General features: G+C 50.3%; 1 protein-coding gene across 2 annotated transcripts in view; it reads left to right on the forward strand.

Moving 5' to 3' along the window:
- Nucleotides 1-469: 469 nt before the first annotated feature.
- The window catches only part of GNAO1 (G protein subunit alpha o1), a 125,740-nt gene continuing 103,274 nt past the window's right edge, over nt 470-22,935 (forward strand). Inside the window, exons 1-2 of one of the 2 annotated variants that reach the window (XM_090260648.1) lie at nt 470-1,464; nt 1,669-1,711. In XM_090260648.1, the coding sequence (XP_090116774.1) occupies nt 1,347-1,464; nt 1,669-1,711 (161 nt within the window). In that variant the 5' untranslated portion in view covers nt 470-1,346. The remainder of the gene's footprint in view (nt 1,465-1,668; nt 1,712-22,935) is intronic. The other variant, XM_090260646.1, reaches the window with a different exon arrangement.

The following is a 22,935-nucleotide window of genomic DNA, read 5'->3' on the forward strand; positions in this document are numbered from 1 at the left end:
AACGCAGCTTTCCTTAGACCCAGCCTCCTCACTTGGGCTGAGGCCACTCTGCCTCGGCTGCCGCGGCCCCAGCAGCAGGACAGCCACCAAGAAGACGAGCCGCTGGAGCCAAAATGGAGAGGAAGCTGGAGAGCGACGGAGGCGGCGCGGGGCAGCGGCCCGCAGGCCCACCTGATACCCGCAGCTCCCATTGACAGAAAGGCCGGCGCAGCCAGAGCGTGGGGCGGGGAGGAGCCCCGGCGCGCGCCCGGGCCCAGGCCCCGCCCCCGCAGCGCCCGCACGCGCCCACCCCGGGCGGCCGCGGGCCCCGGGGGAAGGGAAGGCGCTGGGGGTAGGGAGGCCGGGCCGCGCGCGCGCGCCGCCGCCGCCAGCTGACGCGGGCCCGGGCGCGCGCCCTCTCCCGCCCCCGCCCCTCCGCGTCCCGGGGGCCCGGCGCGCGGCCCTGCTGACGTCAGCGGGCGGTCGGCGGTGTGGGGTGCGCAGAGCCGCTGGCGCACTCGCGCGCTGCGCTCGCCCTCTCCCCCGCCCGGGCTGTGGCGCGCGCGCTTGATCGCCCCTTCATTTTTTTTCTCCCCTCCCTCCCAGCCTCGATCTCTCGCTCCCTCTCTCCCCTAAGAGCTGCCGGCTGCCTGCGGCTCCTCGCCCTCTGCCTGTCTTCGGTAGGCTCCACTAAGCGATGCGAGCTCTGGGAGACAGCGACACCGCCTCCCGCTAGAGACCTGCCCCCCGGGCCGGCCCCCTGCCCATCCCTGCCCAGCGCGCGGGGGTCGGCGAAGGCGCCGCGGACGCACCGACGTTTGGGGATCGGCGATGCACATGCACTAGCAGCACCCCCTAACTCACTCCCTCTACACCCCGCGCTGCCGCCGCCGCTGCCGCCGCCGCCGCCACCGCCGCCGCCGCCGCCTCCTCCTCCGGCAGCAGCGGCAGAAGGACCCACCCTGCCCCCCACCCCACCCTCCGCGGACTTCGGCTGCGGCTCCTGCCTCGACTATTATTTTATTTATTTTGGGTTGTGCACAAGCCTCAGTGCCTGCAGCCCGCGCCTCCTCGGACCGCGGGCGCCTTCTGCCTCGGCTCCCGAGCCCCAGACCCCGGCCACCCTCGCCTCAACACCCCCAGAGCCCCTCCAGTTGCGGCGAGTCTCCGCTGCTAGAATCTTGTTAGCAGCTGTCTTTTTAGGGGGTTCTCCTTTCCCGACATTTTTGTTTTCAGCCAACGGGAAGATATCGTGATTTTTTTCCCCCTTTGAGCCCAGGCTCTGCTCTCTGGGGGGGTGGGGGGCGCGCCGAGCCGGGGAGCCTTGCTAGCCGAATCGTGCGGGCTGTGGCAGGGAAGGGACCACCATGGGATGTACTCTGAGCGCAGAGGAGAGAGCCGCCCTCGAGCGGAGCAAGGCGATTGAGAAAAACCTCAAAGAGGATGGCATCAGCGCCGCCAAAGACGTGAAATTACTCCTGCTGGGTAAGGACTTCATCTCCCGACCCCAGCCACTCCGCACCCCCCTCCGCCAGCTCCCCCACCCCACTCGGCCGGGGGAAACCTAGTCCCCGAGCTGGCACCACTATGTGCCAGAATCGCCCACCCTCCCGCATGCCGTACCCCTCTGCCCCCTACCGCGTTCCCCTAAACTGAAACCAGTTTTTTTCCCCCCGTCTGTCCCAACAGGGGCTGGAGAATCAGGAAAAAGCACCATTGTGAAGCAGATGAAGTAAGTCCCTGTGGCACTGGGATTTGTACTTTTAAGAAATTTTTTTTATAATTTGTATTACCTTGCTCACTCCACATTGCTCTCCAGGCCTGATTTTTAATTTGTGTGTACACACGCACACACGCACACACACCTGGATTTGACTCCCCTCCCCCACTCTACGTTGGTTCTGGGTCCCTCGCCCCAACTCCCGGGGTGGGTGATTTGGGGGGAAGAGGGGGAGGGACGGGGAGCGCCTGTAGTTGTATGAATGACAGTGTCCGCCATATTGATCAGAACATCACACTATTGGCATGATTGTGATCATTACTCCTGATTGTGGAGTGTTTCATGTGTATGGTTGCCTCCCTTTCTGTCTCTGTGTCTCTGTTTCATTCTGTCTCTCACGCCTCCCCCCCCCCCCAACCCCCTACTCCGTATCCATAATCCCATTTCCCCTGCTCTTCTCCGCGGGCAGTGATTTTGAACTTGGCTAAAACATGGAGGGGACCCAGCCCTAGATTGCTGGGGGTGGAGGATCAAGTGTGTGCTGTTCATGGATTCGGTGCTGAATTGGAGGTTGTGGTTTCTGCAGCACCCCCCACCCCCCAAAAAGAGAATGAGGGTTAGAGGAAGGGGCGTGTGGTACGGGAGGGGTGGGTTTCTAAATAGATGTGACTGGCACAGCTGTGTATCCAAGGCAGAGGTGGAAGGGGGACGCTGGCTGTGAGGCTGAATGCCCGCCCCTTGCTGCCCCCCTTCCTCCCCCGCTCTCCCAGCGTTTGCTGTCCTGACACTGGCAGCTTTCGTTTGCTGTGGCCTTTATCGGTGCATTTATTTACATTCTGCATAGGCCATGTTCCGTGTAATCTACCCTCAATGCGGATCTCAGGCCCCACTTGCCGCCGCCTCCTTCTGCCTTAATATCAGTTTCCCCTCCTAATTAACTGGGGGTGGATTTGAGTGATGGTGGAAAATTAAAACGAAATGAGATATTCCTTCCCTTGCGCACTTTCTCAATAAGAAACCTCGCCCTCCTTCCCACTCTGAGGCTCGCTTCTTGCCCCATCCACGAGGGCAGTTCCTGGTGAGCCCACAGGCAGCTTGCTTGGGGAGGGGGAGGCTTGCAGGGAAGGGGTGCACCCTCCGGAGCCTCCTGGCCCTGCTGCTGCCGTTGACCTGTCAGTTCAGGATGGAGGAAGGAGTTCATTAACACCATTTAGCGAGGATTCCACGTCGCTTTGCTGTGACACCTTCGTGCACACACAGGTCCTAATTAGGGGCTGCTGTGCAGTAAACAAAAATGATTATTTTTCAGCTTGACAGAATAGCCGAAGTAATTGCATCCCATAGGAAAACAATGGCAAATAAAAACCCCTTTCGTGGAAAGGTGAGCGGGAGACGGAGCGTGCTTGCGGTTTCAGAAACAAGATGCAAAAATTTTTGCATGTGTAACAGGCATGACAAGCGGGTTCTAGGCGGCGCCATGATGGTAGGGAGTAGCGACTTGGAGATAATTTTCCCGTCTGCCTGACATGTTCTTATTTTTGTTTCAGAAGGCCCTGGGGCTTTCTTCTGCAAAGGGCCCCTCGGCTAGCCACAACCCTCAGAACCCCCGGTAATTTGGCCTGGGGCTTCTCTGGAGCTTGTGCCACCCAAATGGATGGGGAGGCGAGGCCTGGGGAATTGCTTTTTGCAACAAGGTGCATGTTGCATCTGCCAGGAGCCCTTGCAGGTCGTTAAATGCAAGCACAGCCGCCCCTGTCACGTTTTAAAACTTCAGAAGTCTGTAATCTGCAGCGGCGGGCTCAAAGCCCTGTAGAAGCCCCCGCTACCGGAGCTGGGTGAGGTTTCAGGCGTTGCGAGTGGTGGACAGCGCCCAGCCGAGGCCAGAGAAGTCGATGAGGCTCTGCTAGGCGGCTGCGCTGGCTCCGCAAGGCTCGGCGCCGGCTGGGCGCGCGGTTCGGAGGGACTCGGCAGTGTTCGGAACCGAGTCGGGGCTGGGCGGAGAGAGCCGAGCTGCTTCTTAGAGGGCCAAAGGCATTCGGAAATGCTCGGGGAGGAGGGAGATGGACGCGGGAGTCGGGGTGGTCTGCTAGAGTTTGCAAATTAACTTTACATCTGCAAGATGAACTCCTTACCTGCTTTTCTTAAACATGCCCCATAAATTAGGTTGGTTTAATAGGAAGTTTAAAAATACATACTGGGTCCCTCAAAGGGTACGTAGCCTTTTTTATTCAAAGAGAGCTGAGCTGTCTGAGGAGATAGGTGTGCCATTTAAGAATGAACATTCCTAGTTATGTACTGGGGCAGGACATCTGAAACGAAGGCCGTATGTAGAATTAAATGTAGATTTTTCTCGGGAAGCCTTATATTTCATGTCTCATATTTCGGGGGTGGGGGTGGGGAGACGACACCAAGCTTTCGATGTCTGAGGTGGTTAAATGAGATAGCTGAGCATTTCTTTTTTTCCTGCACTACCCCTTTTGTCACCCCCACAGGACACCTTTTTGGAGAAAATTTTCAGATAAAACTGAGATTCTGTAGGTAAAATTATTAATTTTTTAAAATACACCAACTCTCCGCAAGAAATAATCTCTGTTTGCTCAAAAGATCAGTCAGAGATTTCTGTCCCATGTAAATATTGCTACAAGGGACCCCAGTGGCCTGTCCTCCTGAAGCACTCACGAATGGCAGCTTTTTCTGTAAGTCCTCCAGCTTGGCTTGAAATAAATCAGATCAGGGCCTTGTGCCAAGCTGCATGCAGGCCTTGTTTTATTAACCACAAAATGTGAGATTGGTGTCACTGTATCCTAGTGACAAATTCTTTTGAGTCCTCCCTTGCAGAAATGATTTTCCTGATCACCACTTGGCTGAGAGTCACCTGAGTTAGGAGAATTGTACTGTGGGTGGGGCTGGGTCTGAAAATCCAGGTGGCATTTACAGAAAGCAATTTCGGACTTGCCTGTACAATACGACTGGGGACCAACCTATTATTTATCAGGCCATACGTACGAGTTAATTGGGTTGCTGTTTTATTTTACCTGGGGCACGTGAAATCAGAGGGTCCTCTGTGGGTGACGGCCTGTGAGAACTTGATGATTTCCTCGTGGCGATTGCAGTTTAATAGCTCAGCCTGTCAGATTGAGAGGAAGGATATGGCTATTCAGACATCTCCAGATCCTTCTTAATCAGCATTTCCAGAGGAGCACAGAGGCATTCCGTTCAGCCTGTATTGTCCTCCATGTTGCAGCATGCTGATTAGAAGAAGGCATAGGCTTCCATATATGCCTGTAATAATTGAAGTTATGTGATAAAGGACTGGCTGGCATATGCTGCGGAGAACAAAGTGTCAATACCTACATTAGCCTAAGAATGTTGCAGAGAGACTGACCTTTGAAATTATTTTGTTTGATACATGTTGTTAATGGGAAACTTGAATCCACTGAAGAGCTATCACAGATTAGACTCGTTTTCAAGACCTGATTCTTAATACTTTACTACAAATTTTATTTGCACATAGCTTTCTGCGTTGTTGTTGTTTGTGGGTTTTTTTTTAAATTCGTGTATGTGATCGTGAGCTAGTGTCTGGGAGCTCTTTGTCAGACAATCCAAAACATTTTAGTACAGAGAAATAAACACTAATAACTGAAACAGCGCATATATAACTTCACACGGACCGTGAGTAATCAGTGCCCTTTTTTATGTGTGGCATTTTAGGTAATTTTGCTTATTTGGAGGTTGTGGCCTCAGCCACGATACAACCTCGCCATTTTTGCCGACACTGGAACCCTTTAAGTTATTCAGACTAATCATATTTTAAAAAGAATTAATTTGATTTAATGATCAAAACCTTTACAAAAAAGTCTCTTAAAGAAATATATTTTATGACGCGTGGAATCAAGAGAATCTCACTTTCCATGACTTTCCATTCTGAACAAATAGTAACACCTGCTTGACCATCTATCTACCTGATGAAAATGTAAAATGAACTGTGGAGTTGCCGTGGGCGCCACAGTCTGCCCTCATTTGAGGTGCCGAGTTTTCCACCCCAGATCTCCGTCTCTGGAGAATTAAGTGAATTTTTAGGAAGATAGAGTTGGAAAGTGGCCACGAGGCATGGCCTCCGAGCTGCTGTGCTTTACTTTACATAAATGGACACAGTAAGTGGAACACTTTGGGTGTGTGCTCATTCCCAAGGCGTCTGTTGTAAAACAGATTTAAGGATTGGCCTGAGAAAGATGTCGAGCTCATCCAAATACCCCAGCCCGTATAGTGGGATGTCGGACAGACGCCACCCTGCCAGGGAAGGCAGTCTTAAGATGTCACCTGCTGCCAGAGGCTGGAGGTTTTCTCCTACCAGTTCACCTTAGTATTGGAATCCGGGTGTCTAGTGTTTGGCTTGGGTTCTGGGCAACACACACCTGTTCGGCTCCTACTGCGTGGTAGGTGTGAGTGGAGGTAGATGGCAACCTGCAGCCATTACTCTGTCCAAGTACAGCTGTTTAAAAGGGTGTCTCCTGCACACCCCCAAAGGGTCCCATGTGGAGGCAGCGTTCTGCTGAGAGCCTCTCTTCTAGGTCTGTGGACCTGTTATTTCTGTGATGATCCTCTTGGCTGCTTTGCTCCAGCCCTTCCGCCCGTCTCCATGTTTATTCAAATGGATGCACCTTGCTCTCTGGAGACAGCGTGAGTGCGAATGGAATGTCAGATCAGGTAGCAGATGAGTTCTCCTTTACTGATGGATGGTGCTCTCTCCCTCCTTTCTGTTCACTGAACTGTAAATACCAGCAGACCTTCCTGCCAGAAGAGTAACAAACAGTCCACCTGATCTCCTGAGGAGCCAGCTATGGAATTCTTGAGCCTCTGTTGGATTCTGAAATGAAGCCTGTCTGCTTGTTGAAAGTGTTGTTGCTGATTAGATTAAATGGATGAGGTTTTATTGGGAATTGACATGACTCAGGAGGAATCCAGAATTTCTGTTCCCTCTGTGTGGGGATAGATTAGATTCACTGCACCCAGAATCCAAGTACTCTTGTTTCTTTAGCCCAGGTACTCCCAAGATTCTCTTGTGCTCCTTAGCATGCCACATCTGCTAAAGAGAGGGCAGGATCACTTGCGTTTTTCAGCTGCTCAGTACCCTATCTGTGTTAACACTGGAGATTTCGTATCAGTAGAATGAGGTCCCATTTTTCTGACATGTGCTCAGTCCATCTGGATTCAGGACTTGGCTCCCTGCCTCCCAGGATGTTTTCAGTCTCATTTCTTATGAAGCTAGACAGACCATTATCACCAGAGCACATCTTGAGCTGCAAGACAATAGACAAGCTGGTAAGGGGATGATTTCAGAGTCAATATAAAACATGTCGAAAAGGGTTAGACCCAGATTTGACCCTAGCGATGAACAACTTTTGATTTTGAAAGAAGAAAAATAAATGTGTGTGTGTGTGTGTGTGTGTGTGCACGCATGCATGCACGTACTACATGGATTTTCAAACAGCAGATGCTGTGAGAAGGACGGTTCAGCTCCCTTGCCTATGGGCAGCACCATAAAAAGTTTGAAGGTGTTCAAGTGAACTCCATTCTAAGGACCAGATAGAAATTGCACCACGTTCTTATTTTATTCTGCGCCTCTCATTTATGCACAATAGTGGTTAGAAAAGAAATCACCCAGCAAATCAGCCATTGGCAAAGAGGGGAAAGAGAGGAAGAAATAGTGGCCTGTCACTGGTCCAAGGAAGTGGGCAGTTTCTTATTGAGAGAAGCAGTTTAGCATGGTTCTCTAAAAGCTTAAAATTGAGACGTGATTAAGTGCATAGACTCTGTAACCAAGCTGCCTGGCTCTGAACCTTGTCTCTGCTGCTAACTAGACGTGTGACCATAAACATGATACTTACCTTTTTTAATGCCTCAGTTTCCTTGCCTGTAAAATGGGGCGGATAATAAAAATAACCACCTAACAGGGTTGCTGTGAGCATTAAATGATGTACCATATGAAATGCCCTTAGAACAGTCTTCTAGAAGTCATACAAATGTCAGCTGTAGTTTTTATTCCTTTGATTGATTAGTGGGTGTTCCCTTCCCCATGGAGTTCTTGTCTCAGGTACGTGGGACTTCACTGCCCTGACAGCCAGGAGGGGGGCACTGTGGGTCACGCTCAAGGCTTCTTCCCCTTGCCTGCTCTGCAGCACCAGTTATGTAACAACTGTGTTGTCATAACTGGTGTGACATTTTTGATGGCGCAGCCGCTTCAGCCCAAGAGGCTGGAGTGATAGTATGGAGAGTGGGGAAGAGCACTGGACCTAGAGTCAAGAGAAGCGCTTCTGCTCCTGCCTCTCTGGGGGCTCCGTTTCCCAAAAAGTTGGACCAGGGCTGCTTGCCCCAAGCTCCTTTCCTGTTCTACGTGATCTGCGAAATTGGGGATTACCTTCGCGTTCAGGGTCTTTGAAATCTCTGATGCAAGTTTCTAAATATAAAAGCATCAATTATGGCTCCATCCTGCGGAGGTAGGGGTACCCATGAAAGCTCTTTTAAGGCCAAGATAACTGCAGAGTAGCAGCCTCAACCACAAAGCTTTGTCAGCCAGGAAAGTCCTAGTGCTAAGAGGGACTTTGAGAAAAACCACCCTTAACCAAACTTTTCATGCAGACGTGGTTCTCAAACCAAAGAGGAGGATCTGAAAGTATCCTATTAGTAAGAAACAGAATGTTTCTGGGAAGAGAGACCCCATGACATGTCAGAAGAAGTTTGTCTGTGGCTTCCAGATCACTTGGAAATGGAGGCAGCCCTGGCTTCCACCAGGATGGCTGCAGGTGAAGGAACTTGCTGGGTTTCAGGCGCCTAAGATCCAGCGACCTCGGAGATTACAGACTAGCAAAACGAAGAGATCAGGAGAACTGTGCTTTAATCTTGACTTATTCTCTAATTCGCCATTTAGCCCCTATTTCATCTCTCAATTAGGATATGGGCTTTTGCCATAGGATGTCTCAAGCCTCTTTCTGGTTTCTAGCTCTAAGACACAGTAAATGCAAAGAGAAACCTGGGAGCCTGAAATGCAGGGGGATTGTGGGAGTATTTCCCACCCACAGCATTTATCTGCTGAGCCATCTTTAGTTCTAATTTGCTTTACAGAGAAGAGGAAAAGCATTGTGCTTTTCATAGCACCAAAAATTAAAGTAAAATAAAATCCAGCAAGGCTAAGAGCCAGTGCCCTGCATTTGTCCCCCCACTCACTTGATTTCCCAACCAAGAACAGAGGAAAGAGAAAGGATAGTATCTATAAAGAAATATAAGGATAAGACTTCATGGTCAAGAACTTACCCTGGATTCTCTCCCTGTGTTTTAGCCAACAGACAGTCAAATCCCTGTGCGGTAAAATCGGCCCTGGGACACCTGCCTCCAGGATCTCAGAGCACTAATGTTTATTACATGTTGTAAATTAACTAGTTGATTATGTGTTTGTCTCCCTTGCTAGTCTGTGTGCCCCCTCCCTCTCAGGGCTCTCTAAAGCAATAATTGTGACTTATTTTTGCTCATAATATAGCACTGAGCCCCATGTCTGGCACAAAGGAAGTCCTTCACAAATGTTCATTCGAGAAACGAGAGAAAGAAATGAGATACACCAGGAATGCAAACTCATTTCCACATGAGCCAGAATAATAATACTGAAAGCCTTGGATGATCATAGGCTGTGGTCATCATTTTCAATCCATTATCCTCGTTTATTTTTTCATACCAACCTATGAGGAAATACAGTCATCAGCTCCATCTTACAGATGAGCCACTGGGGCTCAGAGAAGTTAAGTGGCTTGCTCAGAGCCACACAGCATAGTAAGTGATAGCAGTGCATGCAGATCACCGTTTGTCTCGTTCCAAAATTTATGTCCTTCCCATTCTAACCACACACTTCTTACTCGACCACCTCCAGTGTGGACAGTGGAGAGTGAGCAGGCAAGGACCCAGTACCCATCAGCAAGTGGGATGGCACGAGCCTTGGTTGAGGTCAGTAGCTAAGAATAGCAAGAGTTTGGTTGGTCCTGTGTCCCATTGATCCTAACACTAGAGTGTTCCCTAACCACCATCTGGACAGCCCCTGAAATCATTTTCCACTCCTGCCTCAGAGGTGTGGGCCATTTGTATGTGGCATCAGAGAGAAGCTGCCACTGAAGGCTCTGGCTTTGGCGGGAGCAGTTACCTGGGAGAAGACTTGGGAAAGACAGGATAGTAAGATATCCATCCATTCAACTGTTAACTTATCTGTTGCTCTGTCAATCCATCTGTTCATCCGTAAGCATTTCCTGAAGGCTTACTCTGTGCTAGGCATATCCATGATGTCATGGAGGTAGAGAGGGAGGTATCAGCCCCTACCCTTAAGGAATTCAGCCTAAAGGAGGCCACATGTAAAAGGTGCTTATATTTCAGGGCAGGAAGGGCCACAAAGCTGTGGGCAAAGAGAGGGCACCTTGTCTGGGCAGGGAGTTTAGAGGTCAGCCAAGAGAAAACAGCAAGTGGGCTGAGTCTGAAAGTCGAATGGTAGTGAGCCAGGTGGGAAAAAGGCAGTCCAGGCAGAGGGAGCAGCATGTGCAAAGGCACTGCGATACCTCGCCATATGGAACCTGCCGGGAATGTAAAGTCATTTGGTTTGATTTAGAGCACAGTATGGAAAAGGAGCGCCAAGAGGTGTGGGTGAAGGATGACACAGAGAACAGATCATGAGGGGCCCTCACTATTGTGCTAAGGACTTTGGATTTTATTCTTACTATAATGAGATGCCGCCGGAGGGTTTAAGAAAATGAGTGGTAGGATCAGTTTGCACCTCAGGTGTGGAGGTTAGGAGACCAGATGGAAAGTTATTTCTGTGATTCAGGTGGGAAAAGATCAAGAACTGAATTAAAGCAGTGGGGGGTGGGGGTGGGAAAAGGAGAGAGACTTAAGAGCTATTTGGACAGTGGAATGATCGAACTTATTTGATGATAAATTGGAAGGGCATGGAGGAGGAGCCAACCTGTCAAGAATGAGTCAGAATTCCGGGTCTGGGCCACTGGCAGGTTGATAGTGCCATTCCCTGAGATAGGAAAAGTGACGGAAGGAGAGGGACGACCTGGGGAGAAAAACGAGGTCTTAGTTTCATCACATGGGTGATTCTTCTGGGTTATCCCAGCGCAGATTCCTGGCAGGCCGCTGGGATGCGGATTAGGAGGTAGGGCACACTTGGGGAGGAGGGTTGTGGGGAATTCTGGGGGCAGTTAGAGCCCTGGACGCTGAGTGAGAAGGGAAGAGAAGGCAGAGGTTGCATCCCCAACACATGCACACACTCCTCCCCACCCCCAGCTCCCAGACATGGGAATCTTGTAGGAAGGACAGCCGGTGAGGGAAACTGAGAGGGAGCCATGTGAGAGGTGGGAAGAAAACCCACGGTAGAGCTGCATCACAAAAGCCACAGAAGGAAAGAATTTCAAGGCACCGAGGAAGTGATCCGTTGAGTCAGATACCGCAGTGGTCAAACGAGAGGAAGATTGGCAGGTGCCCACTGGGCCTGGAAGGTTGGTGACCTTGGCAAAAGCAGATCCGGTGGAGGGGTGGGAGGAAAGCCAGACTGCAGTGGGCATTACACAGCGAGCGGCGTTGAGGAAACTGAGGCCCTGCGTGGAGACTCCCAGAGAAGGAACCTGGACTGGAGAAGGGAGGGGGGAGCTTAGGGGGTGACAGTATTAGCTTCCGGGAGGGTTGTGTCTTTCTTGTTAATTTGGCTATCATGGAGGGACAGGGGTCCATTGAGATGCTGTAAAAAAGAGCCTGGATGGAGGGAGATATTGAAGGCACAGGAGAGGAAGTGGTGGGAGGGGGTGGAGTCCCCACAGGATGGGCCAACGGGGTGCAGACATGATGGCGGCTTGACCTTGACCTGAATGTGCACCTCCTTCCATGAGACTGCCAGGAGGGCAGTGAGCCTGGGGAGTGTGTGGAGAAATTTGGGGGTGGGGAGGTGGGGACAAGAAGTTGAAAGGATGCCTGCCGTACCATTGATTGTTCTCTGTGAATTAGGAAGAATTAGAAAGCAGCTGTGCTTATTCACCGGCACACCAAAGACTGGTAATCTCTGTTCTGTTCACACTGCTCATTGATTCTTTTACCCAGTGTTTACCTAGCACCTATTATGTTTTAGGTGCTGCTCTGGGCGCTTAGAGATTCAGCTGGTGAGCAAGTCGTGTCCCAGGGGGATTAGGCAATAACTTGTTAACAAATAATTGGGCATAGTCACTGCAGACTGGGAAGATGTTCTTGAGTCACACAGTTGGGTGAGTCCTTATGCTGATCACGGAGGGATCCAACTCCTGCCCTCAGTTGAATCATTTGGAGAAGACAAATCAGTACCATAGGGCAGAGGAGAAGCAGTGGTGGAATTTAATTTGCACGAGGGCTCAGGATTATACCTCAGGGCAGCTCGGCGGAGAATGGGAGTTTGGTGGACACCCATTGTATCACTGTGCCCAGCTCCACTCCTTCTAGGCTGTCCTGGTGGGGCTGCCCATCACTGCCTCCTGCCCTTGGAGATGGAAGTGGGTGTGACTCAGGCCTTGCAATTCACAATACCCTACTCTCCTGGCCACAGTGATTGGCCCAGATATGGGAAGGCGCTCAAGCCTGGCCAGTCAGAGTCCTTCTCTGAAATTGTATAGTTTCTATGAGAAGAAACTTTGTCTGGGATCCCAGCAATGTCCTTGCCAGGCTGGAATGGTGGAAGTCTGGAGCTGTCTGGGGCCACATTTCCATATCTCCATTGCTCTCTGCAAGGAGGAAGCTTGCTTATCATGGGAGAGGCTGAGACTTTAAAAAGTTGGAGGATGGGTGAGGAAATGGGGCGGGGGGTGGGGGGGTGAGCCAGAAGGACATCTGGTGATATTGTAATCACTAGTGCTGGCTCTATGGACCGGACGCTCATGTGAATCAATAAATCTCTTCTTTTACATAAACTCATTTCAGCTGGAATTCTCTCTTTTACAACCAGAATCACCCTGATGAAAAGGGTAAGGCCTTCCAGGAAGAAGAAAGAGTATGAGCTAAAGCAGGACTCCATGAAGAGTTGAGGGTCTGGGGAGTATGAGGAGAAGTGGTTGGAAATGAGGAGGACATCTGGGATGGAGGGTTCCCGGGTCATTTTGCTAAGGAGAATTATATTTTGCATACATACTCCATGGTAGGGTGGTAGGGTGCCAAGTTGGGGGAATTTGGAGATGGGACACCAGAGAAGAGGCTTAGGAATAGAGAGATTTTGTTGTTGTTTATTTAAACTAGGAAATTGGTAGGAAAGTCAGTGAGGAATTGGATGGAGGAGAGATTTTGGAGGCAGAAGAGATGGGACCTGGTATCCAGTTGAACATACAGAGAAGAGAAGAGATCGGAGAAGTCCTCCCAGTTTTGAACCTGGGCGATGGAGTTAGGACGCATAGGGGCAGGGAGGGAGGGAGCAGAAGGAAGATAGCAAGTCAAACCATAGGCACGAATTTCAGGTCATTGCAGGACACCTTTTGTGTCCTGCTCACAATGTTCAGCGGTTTTCTCGGGAAGCCCTTCTGGCCTTTAGAAGAGAAGGCAGGGCTGGAAGGAGAATTAGGCTCAGCTGTCCCGCATGGTAGGGTCATGAGAGTGGGCACAACACCCCTGGGGTGAGCACACAGGTGGAGAGGAGAAGGGGGCCCAAGAGAGGAGCCCCCATTGTGGAGGTGAGCAGGGAACCTGCTTCGGTAGACTCCTAGATGGTCCCAGCTGGGGAGAGGGGCTGGAGAACAGGCGGGCAGGAGGAGTCTCAGGGTCCTAATTTAAATCATGCCATCCAGCAAAACAGCTGTTCTTGTGACAAAGGAATTCCCCGCCTTGTCCCCAACCAAGACAATAAATTATAACAAAATTAAGCTTTCAGAAGTCTAGTGCTAATTGAGAGAGAAAACTGGGACATGAGCTCAGGGAATTGTGGACCTCAGTGCGTGTTGTACCCACGTGTGCTCTCCACGGAGAGAGTGGAGGCCTGCAAGGTAGGAATCCGTCTCGTAACACTGTCAGCGTTTACAAGGCCAGGATCACGTGCTGCTCTCCCACGGGGAGGGCCGCTGAAGATGATCCCAGAGCACAAAGTCAAACACCCCGGCTGTACGGAGCAGCTCCAGCCAAGAAGAGCTGGGGGTCTCCTGCCTGGGGACAGCAACGAGCCTGAGGGCACAGGGCAAGGGCAGGAGAGGCACCAGCTCTGTCTCCAGAGCACCCTGTGGCCCCATCAGTGGGGGACTTTGGGGAAGGGCTGATAGATAGTTCTGAGTCGCAGCCATTCTGCACCCCCGACCACGTCCTAGATGAGGCCTGTTTCTTCTTTGAATACCTTCCTTAGTTTCAACTGCGTGGACCTCACTATTCTCTTAACTTCTTTGGCACCTGTCTGTTCGCTCTGTGAATACCAATGAGTGACCATGTGTTGGTGCTTTCTAAGTCTTTTTTTTTTCTTAATTTATTTGTTTGTTTATTTATTTTTAGAGAGAGGGTGAGAGGAGAAAGAGAGGGAAACATCACTGTGTGGTTGCCTCTCACTTGCGCCCCCAACTGTGGGGACCTGACGTGCAACCTAGTCATGTGCCCTGACTGGGAATCGAACCAGCAACAGTTGGTTTGCAGGCCGACGCTCAATCCACTGAGCCACAGCAGCCAGAGCACTTTCTAAGTCTTTTAAGACTAGAGCTCTTAATAAGACCAACAAGCCCCCACCACTCTCAGGGACCTTTGAGTTTTAGAGGAAGGAGGTCAGTGAGGCCATTCCACATCGTGATGTGTTCTAACGGAGGAACCCGCCGACAGAGCGGACAGTGGTCGGAGGAGATGGAGGATGAGAAAGCAGGTCAGGAAAGATGTGAGGAAGTGGGAATCACAGATGCAAAGACCCTGAGGCTGCAGTGAGCAAAAAGAAGGCCAGGGAGGCTGGACCACAGTGGGACCGAAGAGGCAAGGAGGAGCCACGGCGCAGCGCCCTGGAGGGGCACTTGGGTTCCATTCTGACTGGCGTTGGAAGGCAGGACAAGTTGACCTGGCTTATGTATTAAAAAGATCCCTCCGCGTTCTGGAAAAGAGCAAAACCATAGCGACGGAAATGACTTCAGTGGTTTCTAAGGATGGCAGGGAAGAGCGAGTGACGACAAAGAGCACAAGGGAACTTTTGGAGGTGACAGAAATGGTCTGTCTTCGTGGTAGCGCTCGTCACGCAACTGCGTCCATCAAACTGTGCGGCCGCGTGGGAGCTGGGCGGCGGGGACTGGCGCTCTCACCCCTTCGCCCATCTCGTGGCTTCCTGAAACCGGGTTTTTGATGTGTGTTCCTAGTCTTCCTGTTTACGTAGCTTTCCTTTACGACCGGCGGGAAAGCTCAAAGCGGGTGGAAGCCATCTGCTGCCTTTGTGCGGGCCGGTGATGGGTGCTCATTACCCGTCTCCTCCTCCCATGGGAGTGGTGCTTCAGGCTTTACGAGCTGCGGCTACGTTCATTGCCACCGTCTAGCCTTCCGATAGCCTCGTTGGACTGCACAGACGTCGCCCCGTCCCCATTTGATGTACAGATGAAGGAACGGAGCCGAAAAGAAGTCAGCGTCTCGGGACAATAGAAGCATGGATTTTGGAGATCTTGGCGTTGACATTTTTTTAGCGACCTGTTTTCTAATCGATAAAAAGAGATGAAAAATAAACACATCACAGGTACACTGTGAGGATTAACTGAGGTAACACAGCTAGAAGTGCAGAGTTGACATTCACTACGTTGGGCTGTTTATATCATTTTTACTATCAGAGAAAAGGTGACTTACTTAAGGGGATGTGGCCAGTCCGCGACGAACTAGAGCCCAGTTTTCTGACTCCGGGGGTGTGTCTGCTTCCGTCACATCGCTCAGTACGTTCTTACTGGTTGACAATTGATTGGTTGCAGGCTAATTACTTTTACCAGCTCACGTCCTTCATCAATGTAGCCATTGATGAATCCAGCACGTATTTATTGAGTGCTCACCCTGTGCTCGGCAGGGGATATGGGGGTGAGCCAGGACAGGTTCCATCTCTGCCCCGGAGGGTGGAGAAGGCCTTTCGGTGGTCAGCTGCGAGGTGGGCGTGCTGAGGGGGCGCCTGCCTTGGTGGAATATGGGGAGGCTTCTGAAAGAGAGAACATTTTAAACAAAAAAGCACTTTTGTTGTGACATAGATCAATATGCATGCAAAATGTGCATTCATATTACATGTTCAGCAAGTATTTTAGAAAGCAATTGCTCACGTCCCCATCACTAGGAAAACAATCTAGGACATTGCTGGTATCCAAGAGGGTCCCTCAATATCCCTTCCCGAACACAGCTTCCTCCCACACTCCCATTACCTTGACTTTCATGGTGTTTCCCTGCTTCTCTGTAGGTTTAATCATCTAAGTTGCAACCTCTTATAAAGGGGGGGGGGGGGGGGGGGGCAAAGTGGGTTTACAGTTGTGAGTACATGAAACAGTCTATTCTTGTATTATTATTGATTGATTATTACATTATTTTCCATATGAACGACTGTAAACCTATTTTCACCCCACCCGGTATTATTCACTTCATTGTTATACAGCATATTCATTGCTCCATACCAGCTACCACGACTATACTGCATCTTATTTATCCATGGTACTGTGAGGGCCTCTGGGTTATTATGAAGGGTGCTGCTGTGAGCACCTGTTTGGATCGATATCCTGAGGCACATGCATTTGTCAAGCGTCCTTTGAAGCGGAATTGCTGGGAATCTTCAGGCGTATTAGATAATGCCACAATTTTTTCCAAAGTGGTTATTCCATATTATACTTACACTAGCAGAGAGAATTCCTATTGTTCCAAATCAGGATTTGATATTGCCAAACTTTTTAATTTTTGCCAAACTGATAGCTAAGTAGTACCATCTCACTGTGGTTTTACTTCACTTATTCCAGATTACTAATGAGGTGAATGGCTTTTTATGTATTTATTAGACATTGGATTTCCTTTTTTGTGAAGGATCTGTTCTTTTGTCACTTTTTTTTTAGGTTGTAATTTTCTCATTAATTTGTAAGAGTTCTTTATGTGTCCTGGATGCTGGTCCTTTCCCAAATATATTTATTACAAATGTTACCTCCCATGCTCTAGTGTTTCACTTTGTTAATGGTATGCTGTGATAAAAAGGTGTTCTTGTTTTTACTGTAATCAGATTTTTCCATCTTCCCTTTTTGCTCAGTGTTTGTGTGTGTGTGTGTGTGTGTGTGTCCTGTAAGAAATCTCTCCTACCTTGAGATAAAGCAAAAGGCTAGCCTTTTTTTCCCCCTCTTCAAGAAGTTCTGAAGCTTTTTTTATGTATATATTTTGGTGTTTAATTCACCTATAATTGATTCTTATATGCGGTATAAGATAGTAGTTCCAGTTTTGTTTTTTTCTCCCCTAGTGGCTAACCATTTGTCCCAGCTCCATTTAGTGGGATGGCCATTTGAGTGTCACTGTGCCATAGAGGCACCTGCATCTTAGTCAGGTGGTTCTTAGAATCCACTAATCGGTTTCAGTAGAATTTATATCTCTCAATCTTTCTGTCTTCTTGATCCATGAGAACGTTATGTTTCACCATTGATTCAGCTTATTATAATCTCTCTTCAAAATATTTGTAATTTTCCCCACAGAGGCTTTATATAGTTTTTGTTAGATTTATAGCTGGATACTTAATATTTACAATGATCTTATAATGGCTTCTTTTTGTGAATTGCATTTTGTGTCTGTTGCTGGTGTATAGAAATACAATATTTTTGTATATTGACTTTGTATTCATCCACCTTACTTAATGTTTGTACAAAGTCTAACGGTTAATCTGCAGATTGCAGGGCCCAGAGAAGGGAGTGACCCGCCTAGGTTCCCACGGTTAGCTAGTAACAGAGCAAGAATGAATGTGGTTCCATTTCTCCTTAACTTCCAAAGGGAGAATATTCAGGAAAGGTTGGGAGAAGCCATCTGGGGAGAAGGCAATAATATTTATTGAACACCTATTATTTAAAATGTTTGATATACATGATCAGCTTAACTCATGATCAGGTTGTTGGCTATCCCTGTTCTATAGATGAAGAAATTGAGATTCAGAGAAGTTTTCCAAAACCCTTGCTTAGGGTCACCTCTTGGCTCATCACCAAGAGGATAGCCCAGATTTGGAGCAGTCCTATTGCCCTGCCGTGCATACACCAGTCTGCATACCTTCTGCGCTGAGTGCAGCTCCCCACAGACCTCCCTGGGCCCCCCGCCCTCACCATGCTGTCTCCCAGGGCCCCCGTCCTGTGCAGGTCTGAGGCTGCGGCAAATAAGCTGCACCCGCATGTTCAGAATTGTGTAGGCCTGCTTATTTTCAGCTCTTGGGTTAAGTTCCTACGCAAGTCCCAAGATCAGTTTCCACCCCTGCCCCCCTACACAGTTCCCTCCCAACCGAGAAAATTTGTTCACAACTTATTGGGTTCTAGGAACCAAATTAGGAGTTGCCCTGGGCTTTGTGTTTCAGTCCTGACTTGAAAACATGGCTGGGACTTTATGAGCCATGGGATACAGGAACTGTATACAGGGGAGTGGGGAGAATTTACGGTTGCAGGCCATCCTTCCCGGCACTCCTTCCCCCAGTCCTGCTGATTGTCAGGAGCTGCCTGCAGGCCGAGGGGGGGCTTGCTGTGGCTGGCTGTGCAGAGGAGTCGTGAAGTGGTCTCTTTGGGAACGCAGCAGAGCAGGGCTCTATGCAGCGTGGCAGCGTCCTACTCTGGCCCTTCACAGGGTGGCTGTAAATTATGCAACTCCGAAGTTAGACAAGGAGGAGAAGGAGGAGTAACGGCAAAAAGGAAGGGTCAGACTGGACTGCAGCCTGGATCCAAAATGTGAGTGCGCAGGCTTAGGCGTCTCAGCTGTGAGGGGAGGGAGGCCCTTAGCGATTGAGAAAAGCCAGGAAGTCCTGTCCCAGGGCTACTTGTGAGAGTGGGTTTGGCTTTTTGAAAGAACGTAAATGTTCTTTTCAAACCCTGTTTACCCATGCTGGGGGAGTTTTAGAGACTAGGAGAGACATTAACAAAAGAGAGCAGTCCTATGGTGTTAACAGATGTAACTGAATGCCCTAACCCAGTCTTTAACCTTTGTCCTGACGGCTCCAAGACATCACATTTTGGTTATTTGTGCTAAACATCATCCGTGCTACTAAAGGCCATTGATGTACAGTCCCTCTCCCCATCTGCCCTCCCTACCATGGTCCTGAAATGATGCGATGAACTCTGCTTTGAAATGCTTTATATAATTTTCCTGTCTCCTCACTTGGTGTCACCTGTCACATCTTGCTGTTTGCAATGTTCTTACCTTAAGCGTATCCCCCTTCTACTCTGAATCTGCAATGGCCTGGAAAATGAAAAGACTGGGCTTGTCACAATAGGGTGTAGGGCAAGAGTACATAGGATATAAATTGTGCTTCAGAGCCTGGACTTGTCTGCATTTCTGCCTATGTGTGACATGGGCTAAGTATGCAGAAATGAACTGACAACTCTGAAATGCTCTACACGTGTCAGGGATGGTGACCAGGTGCTCCTGTTGTGCAGTCTGGTGCGCAGAGCTCTTCATTGTCCTTCCTGGTTCCTGGCAGGGTTTTGAGTCACAGAAATGGCTGGACAAGTAGCTCCTAGATAAGAGTAAGGTACTGTCCTTCGTGACAAAGGATGCTGGCCCGGCTTTAGCAGCAAGGAGGCTGGTGTGAGGAGTCTGCACAGCAAAAGTGCTCTGCTGGGCCCTTTCTGTAAAACGACATGGGTGCCACACAGGGTCAGACTGTGTGACGGGCAGGGACATCCCCAGGAGCCCTCCCCAGTGAGAGGCACCCTGGGTGTCTGCTCACCTGCCTGAGAACTTAAGGTCACTCGGTGGAGCCAGGCCACACACTGATTTTTCCAGGAAAGAGAGAATGTGAACTTGACTGTTGTCAGACGTTTGTAGCCCTCATACTAAGGCGTTTGGAACCATTTGGTTAAAATTCTTTCCACCGTTATTGTTCATTCATTTTTTTCCTACTCTGCAGATATTTATTGAGCTCCTACTGTTTACCTAGCACTGTTTTAAGCATTGGAACTAAGCAAATCCCTGCTCTCATGGAGGATTTTTGCCTTCTAGAGAGGGGAGACAGGCAATAAACAAGTGAGTAAAATAGATAGTAGGTCAGCTGGTGAGAGATGCTATGCGGGAAGAAGAAAGCAGGAAAGGAGGTCAGGAATGGGGAGGGGCTGCTGCAGCTTTTTAAAGTGGTCAGGGAAGGCCGCACTGAGAAGAGGAAACCAGAACACAGACCTGGTGGAGGTGAGGGAGCCAGCCCTGCACAACCGGGAGGAGGGCTCGGCTAGAAAGTGCAAAGACTCTACGTCAGGAGTGCGGCTGGTGTGTGTGAGGAACCACAGAGAGAGCCGTGTAAATGGGGTCTCAAATGGCCTGGTGGAATGGACGCTCCTGTGGGGTCCGCGGTTATTTGGAGTGCTGTCTTACTTATGCGCAGGGTCAGAAAGGAAGCTTAGACCTTTGTCTTGTGGGCATGTGGACTGTTATTCCCCTGCGAGGCTGCCTGCTGGAAGGTGGGGGACGGCGGTTCCTCTGTGTGTGTGTGTGTGTGTGTGTGTGTGTGTGTGTGTGCGCGTGTGTGTGCGCGCGCATGTCTCGACAGAGGAGGGACGCAGGAGGGAAGGGATGACGTGGGCTGACTCTGCCTGGCCTCAGAAGGACCAGTCATTTCTGGCTGGTCTTTAGGAAACAAGCACTCAGAGTATGCACTGTTCTGTCTTGCTGGTCTCCTTGCGGGGGAGGCTTTCATCATTGGCCTTGGCTCTGCCGCCCGCTCCCTGATTTCCCATCCCCAGACCATGAGCACGGAGGTTCGCACAAGGACAGGGAGGCTGGCCTACAGACCTCACTCAGGATCGCTGACCCAGCTGCGGCCTTGACCCTGGACACACTCCGTAGGCAAACTTGGGGTCAAGATGCAGATTCGTGGGAGCCAGAGCCCCAGGGCAGGTTTCCTCATGAATAGCCTGGAAGTTTAGTGGTTTACAAGTGAACACATATTTAACATGTTTTTTTAGGACAAATGGTCTCTAACACATCAAAACCACGGTTTTACGGATAATTATGTTGAAGATGAAGTTAAAGGAAGCAGGACATTTTTAAACAGGCACTAAAAACCATGGGGGAAAAAATGACGTTTGGGCAGCGCTGTCCTCAAACCTTCCCTTGGCATAGGGGTGCTGCTTTCTGGCCCAGTTCCTGTCCTCTTAGGAACGAGCAACCTTGCAAGAGCTCCTCCTCCCCTGCCATCGTGGAGAGGTAGGAGCCGGTGTCTCTGCCCCAGCCCCAGGCCCGTGAGCTGCCCCAGAGCTCCCACTTAGTCAGCCTCTTCCCAGCACCTGTCCGCTGCGTGTCTGTCCCGTTGCCTGCACCTGGCCCGGGCCCCCTCGCTGCCATCTCTCGCTCGTCTCTCCTCTGGGTCTGTGCCGTAGAGTCTCTTCTGCTGTCTTCCAGAAATGCTGTTTTTGCTCTTCCCTGCCCTGCGTAGTCACACGAATGGTTTCTTTCCACCCTTGGCATCAGGTCTGAAATCTTGCTTGGTCTTGAGAACGAACCGTGGCCCAGCCCACCGCACTGAGCCTGAGCCGCCTCTCGTGCTGTAGGGTGCCTCCCTCCGGCAGCCGCCTCCGCCCCAGCCTGCACCCCTCCTCCGTGCTGGAAGCCCAGGCGGATCCGGCCTCCGCAGGCCAGCCCAGGCCTCATCTGCTCCACGGGACGCTAACCCAACCCACAGCAGCCTCTCCCTTCTTCCCGCTGTTTCATATGCGGTGTTTGCACCGCGTCATCACAGTTTTTAACTATGTCGTCCTGGTCCCATAGGGATGATCCCTTCATTTATCTGGGCCCTCGTGTGCACGCGCGTGCACTGTGCCCAGGACAGGCCTGCTCACTACGAGCCCCGCAGAGGCTCTGCCGTGAGCTATTGGGAGAGAGCTGTCTGAGCGTGATGAATGTGCCGGCCTTGGCAGCAGCCCTGCCAGGTTCAAATCCCGGCCATGCCACCTCCTAGCTTTGTGACTGCGCGCCATAGGTTTGAGGCTCCTATGAAGCAGAACAGAAAGTATTTAGCCCAGTACTTGGAATATAATAAGTAATTGTGGTTCTTACTGTTTACCGATTGGCAAACATTTGGTTGTGTAGGACTTGGTTCTTCATCTAGGCTGTACACCTCCTGTGGAGAGAACTTCAATTCATACTCTTTTCTACCCCATAAGCCAAACAGGTCCACGGTGCACGGTGAACATTCAGGGTAAATTTACATATCAAGTCAAGCAGCCCACTTATACTCTTGTGGGTTTCCTCACAAACTGACCGTTAGCCGTAGAAGTTTTCACAATGCTTATATAAAGCTTCGGTAAACCTACATGATATGTATTATTTGTGTATTGAAGTCTCCAGTAGATTAAGAATTTCTGAGCCTCTCAAACCCCAGCTCTGGGCCCTCCTGTGGAGGAGAATCCATCTCTGACTGCCTGTGTGTTCTCCCCAGCCCGGTCCTGGGCCTCTGCTGAGTCTTGAGAGGACATCTTTATTCGACAGCAACAGAAAAACGAAACAGAACAAACAAATTAGAACAGGCTTCCGTGACTATGACTGCTTCTTGCATTCACTATATTTTCCTGGCCTCGGGGCTTGAGATTGATTATTCACTGGAAGTTTTTTACACTAAAACCTTTCATCTTTCGGGTTTAACTAATAACTAAAGTTCCCCTGTGACATGTCCTTGCCCTCACCAACGGCACCAACAGCAAGCTCTGTGAGTTACAATTCAGCGCCAAGGACAGGCTGGGGGTTCTCGCTCAGCCCTCGGTGGTGGCTGCAGAGCCGTTTGTAACAGGACAGCGGATCCAGCGAACCGCGGGCAGCAGGGCAGAGCGCGTGTCCCATTCAGGATGCTGGGGGCACAGGCGGAGCCTCAGCATCCTCCCGTTAGGAGCCTGCATTCCAAAGAATCATGGGCAGCTGACGTAGGGCTTCCGGGCTGCCGGAGGGGGCCAGTCAAGTGTCGGCTCTTTATCAATCCAGTTTTTTCAGTGAGTGTCTGTGGAACTGTGGCCGGGGTGCCGTGGGGAAAGCAGGGGATGGTAAGAGTTTACATGCATTCAGATTGTTTAGTCATCAGACGT

Source organism: Furipterus horrens, unplaced genomic scaffold, assembly GCF_987537825.1.
Source record: "Furipterus horrens unplaced genomic scaffold, mFurHor1.1.pri manual_scaffold_13, whole genome shotgun sequence".
In the NCBI taxonomy this organism is placed as follows: Eukaryota; Metazoa; Chordata; class Mammalia; order Chiroptera; family Furipteridae; genus Furipterus; species Furipterus horrens.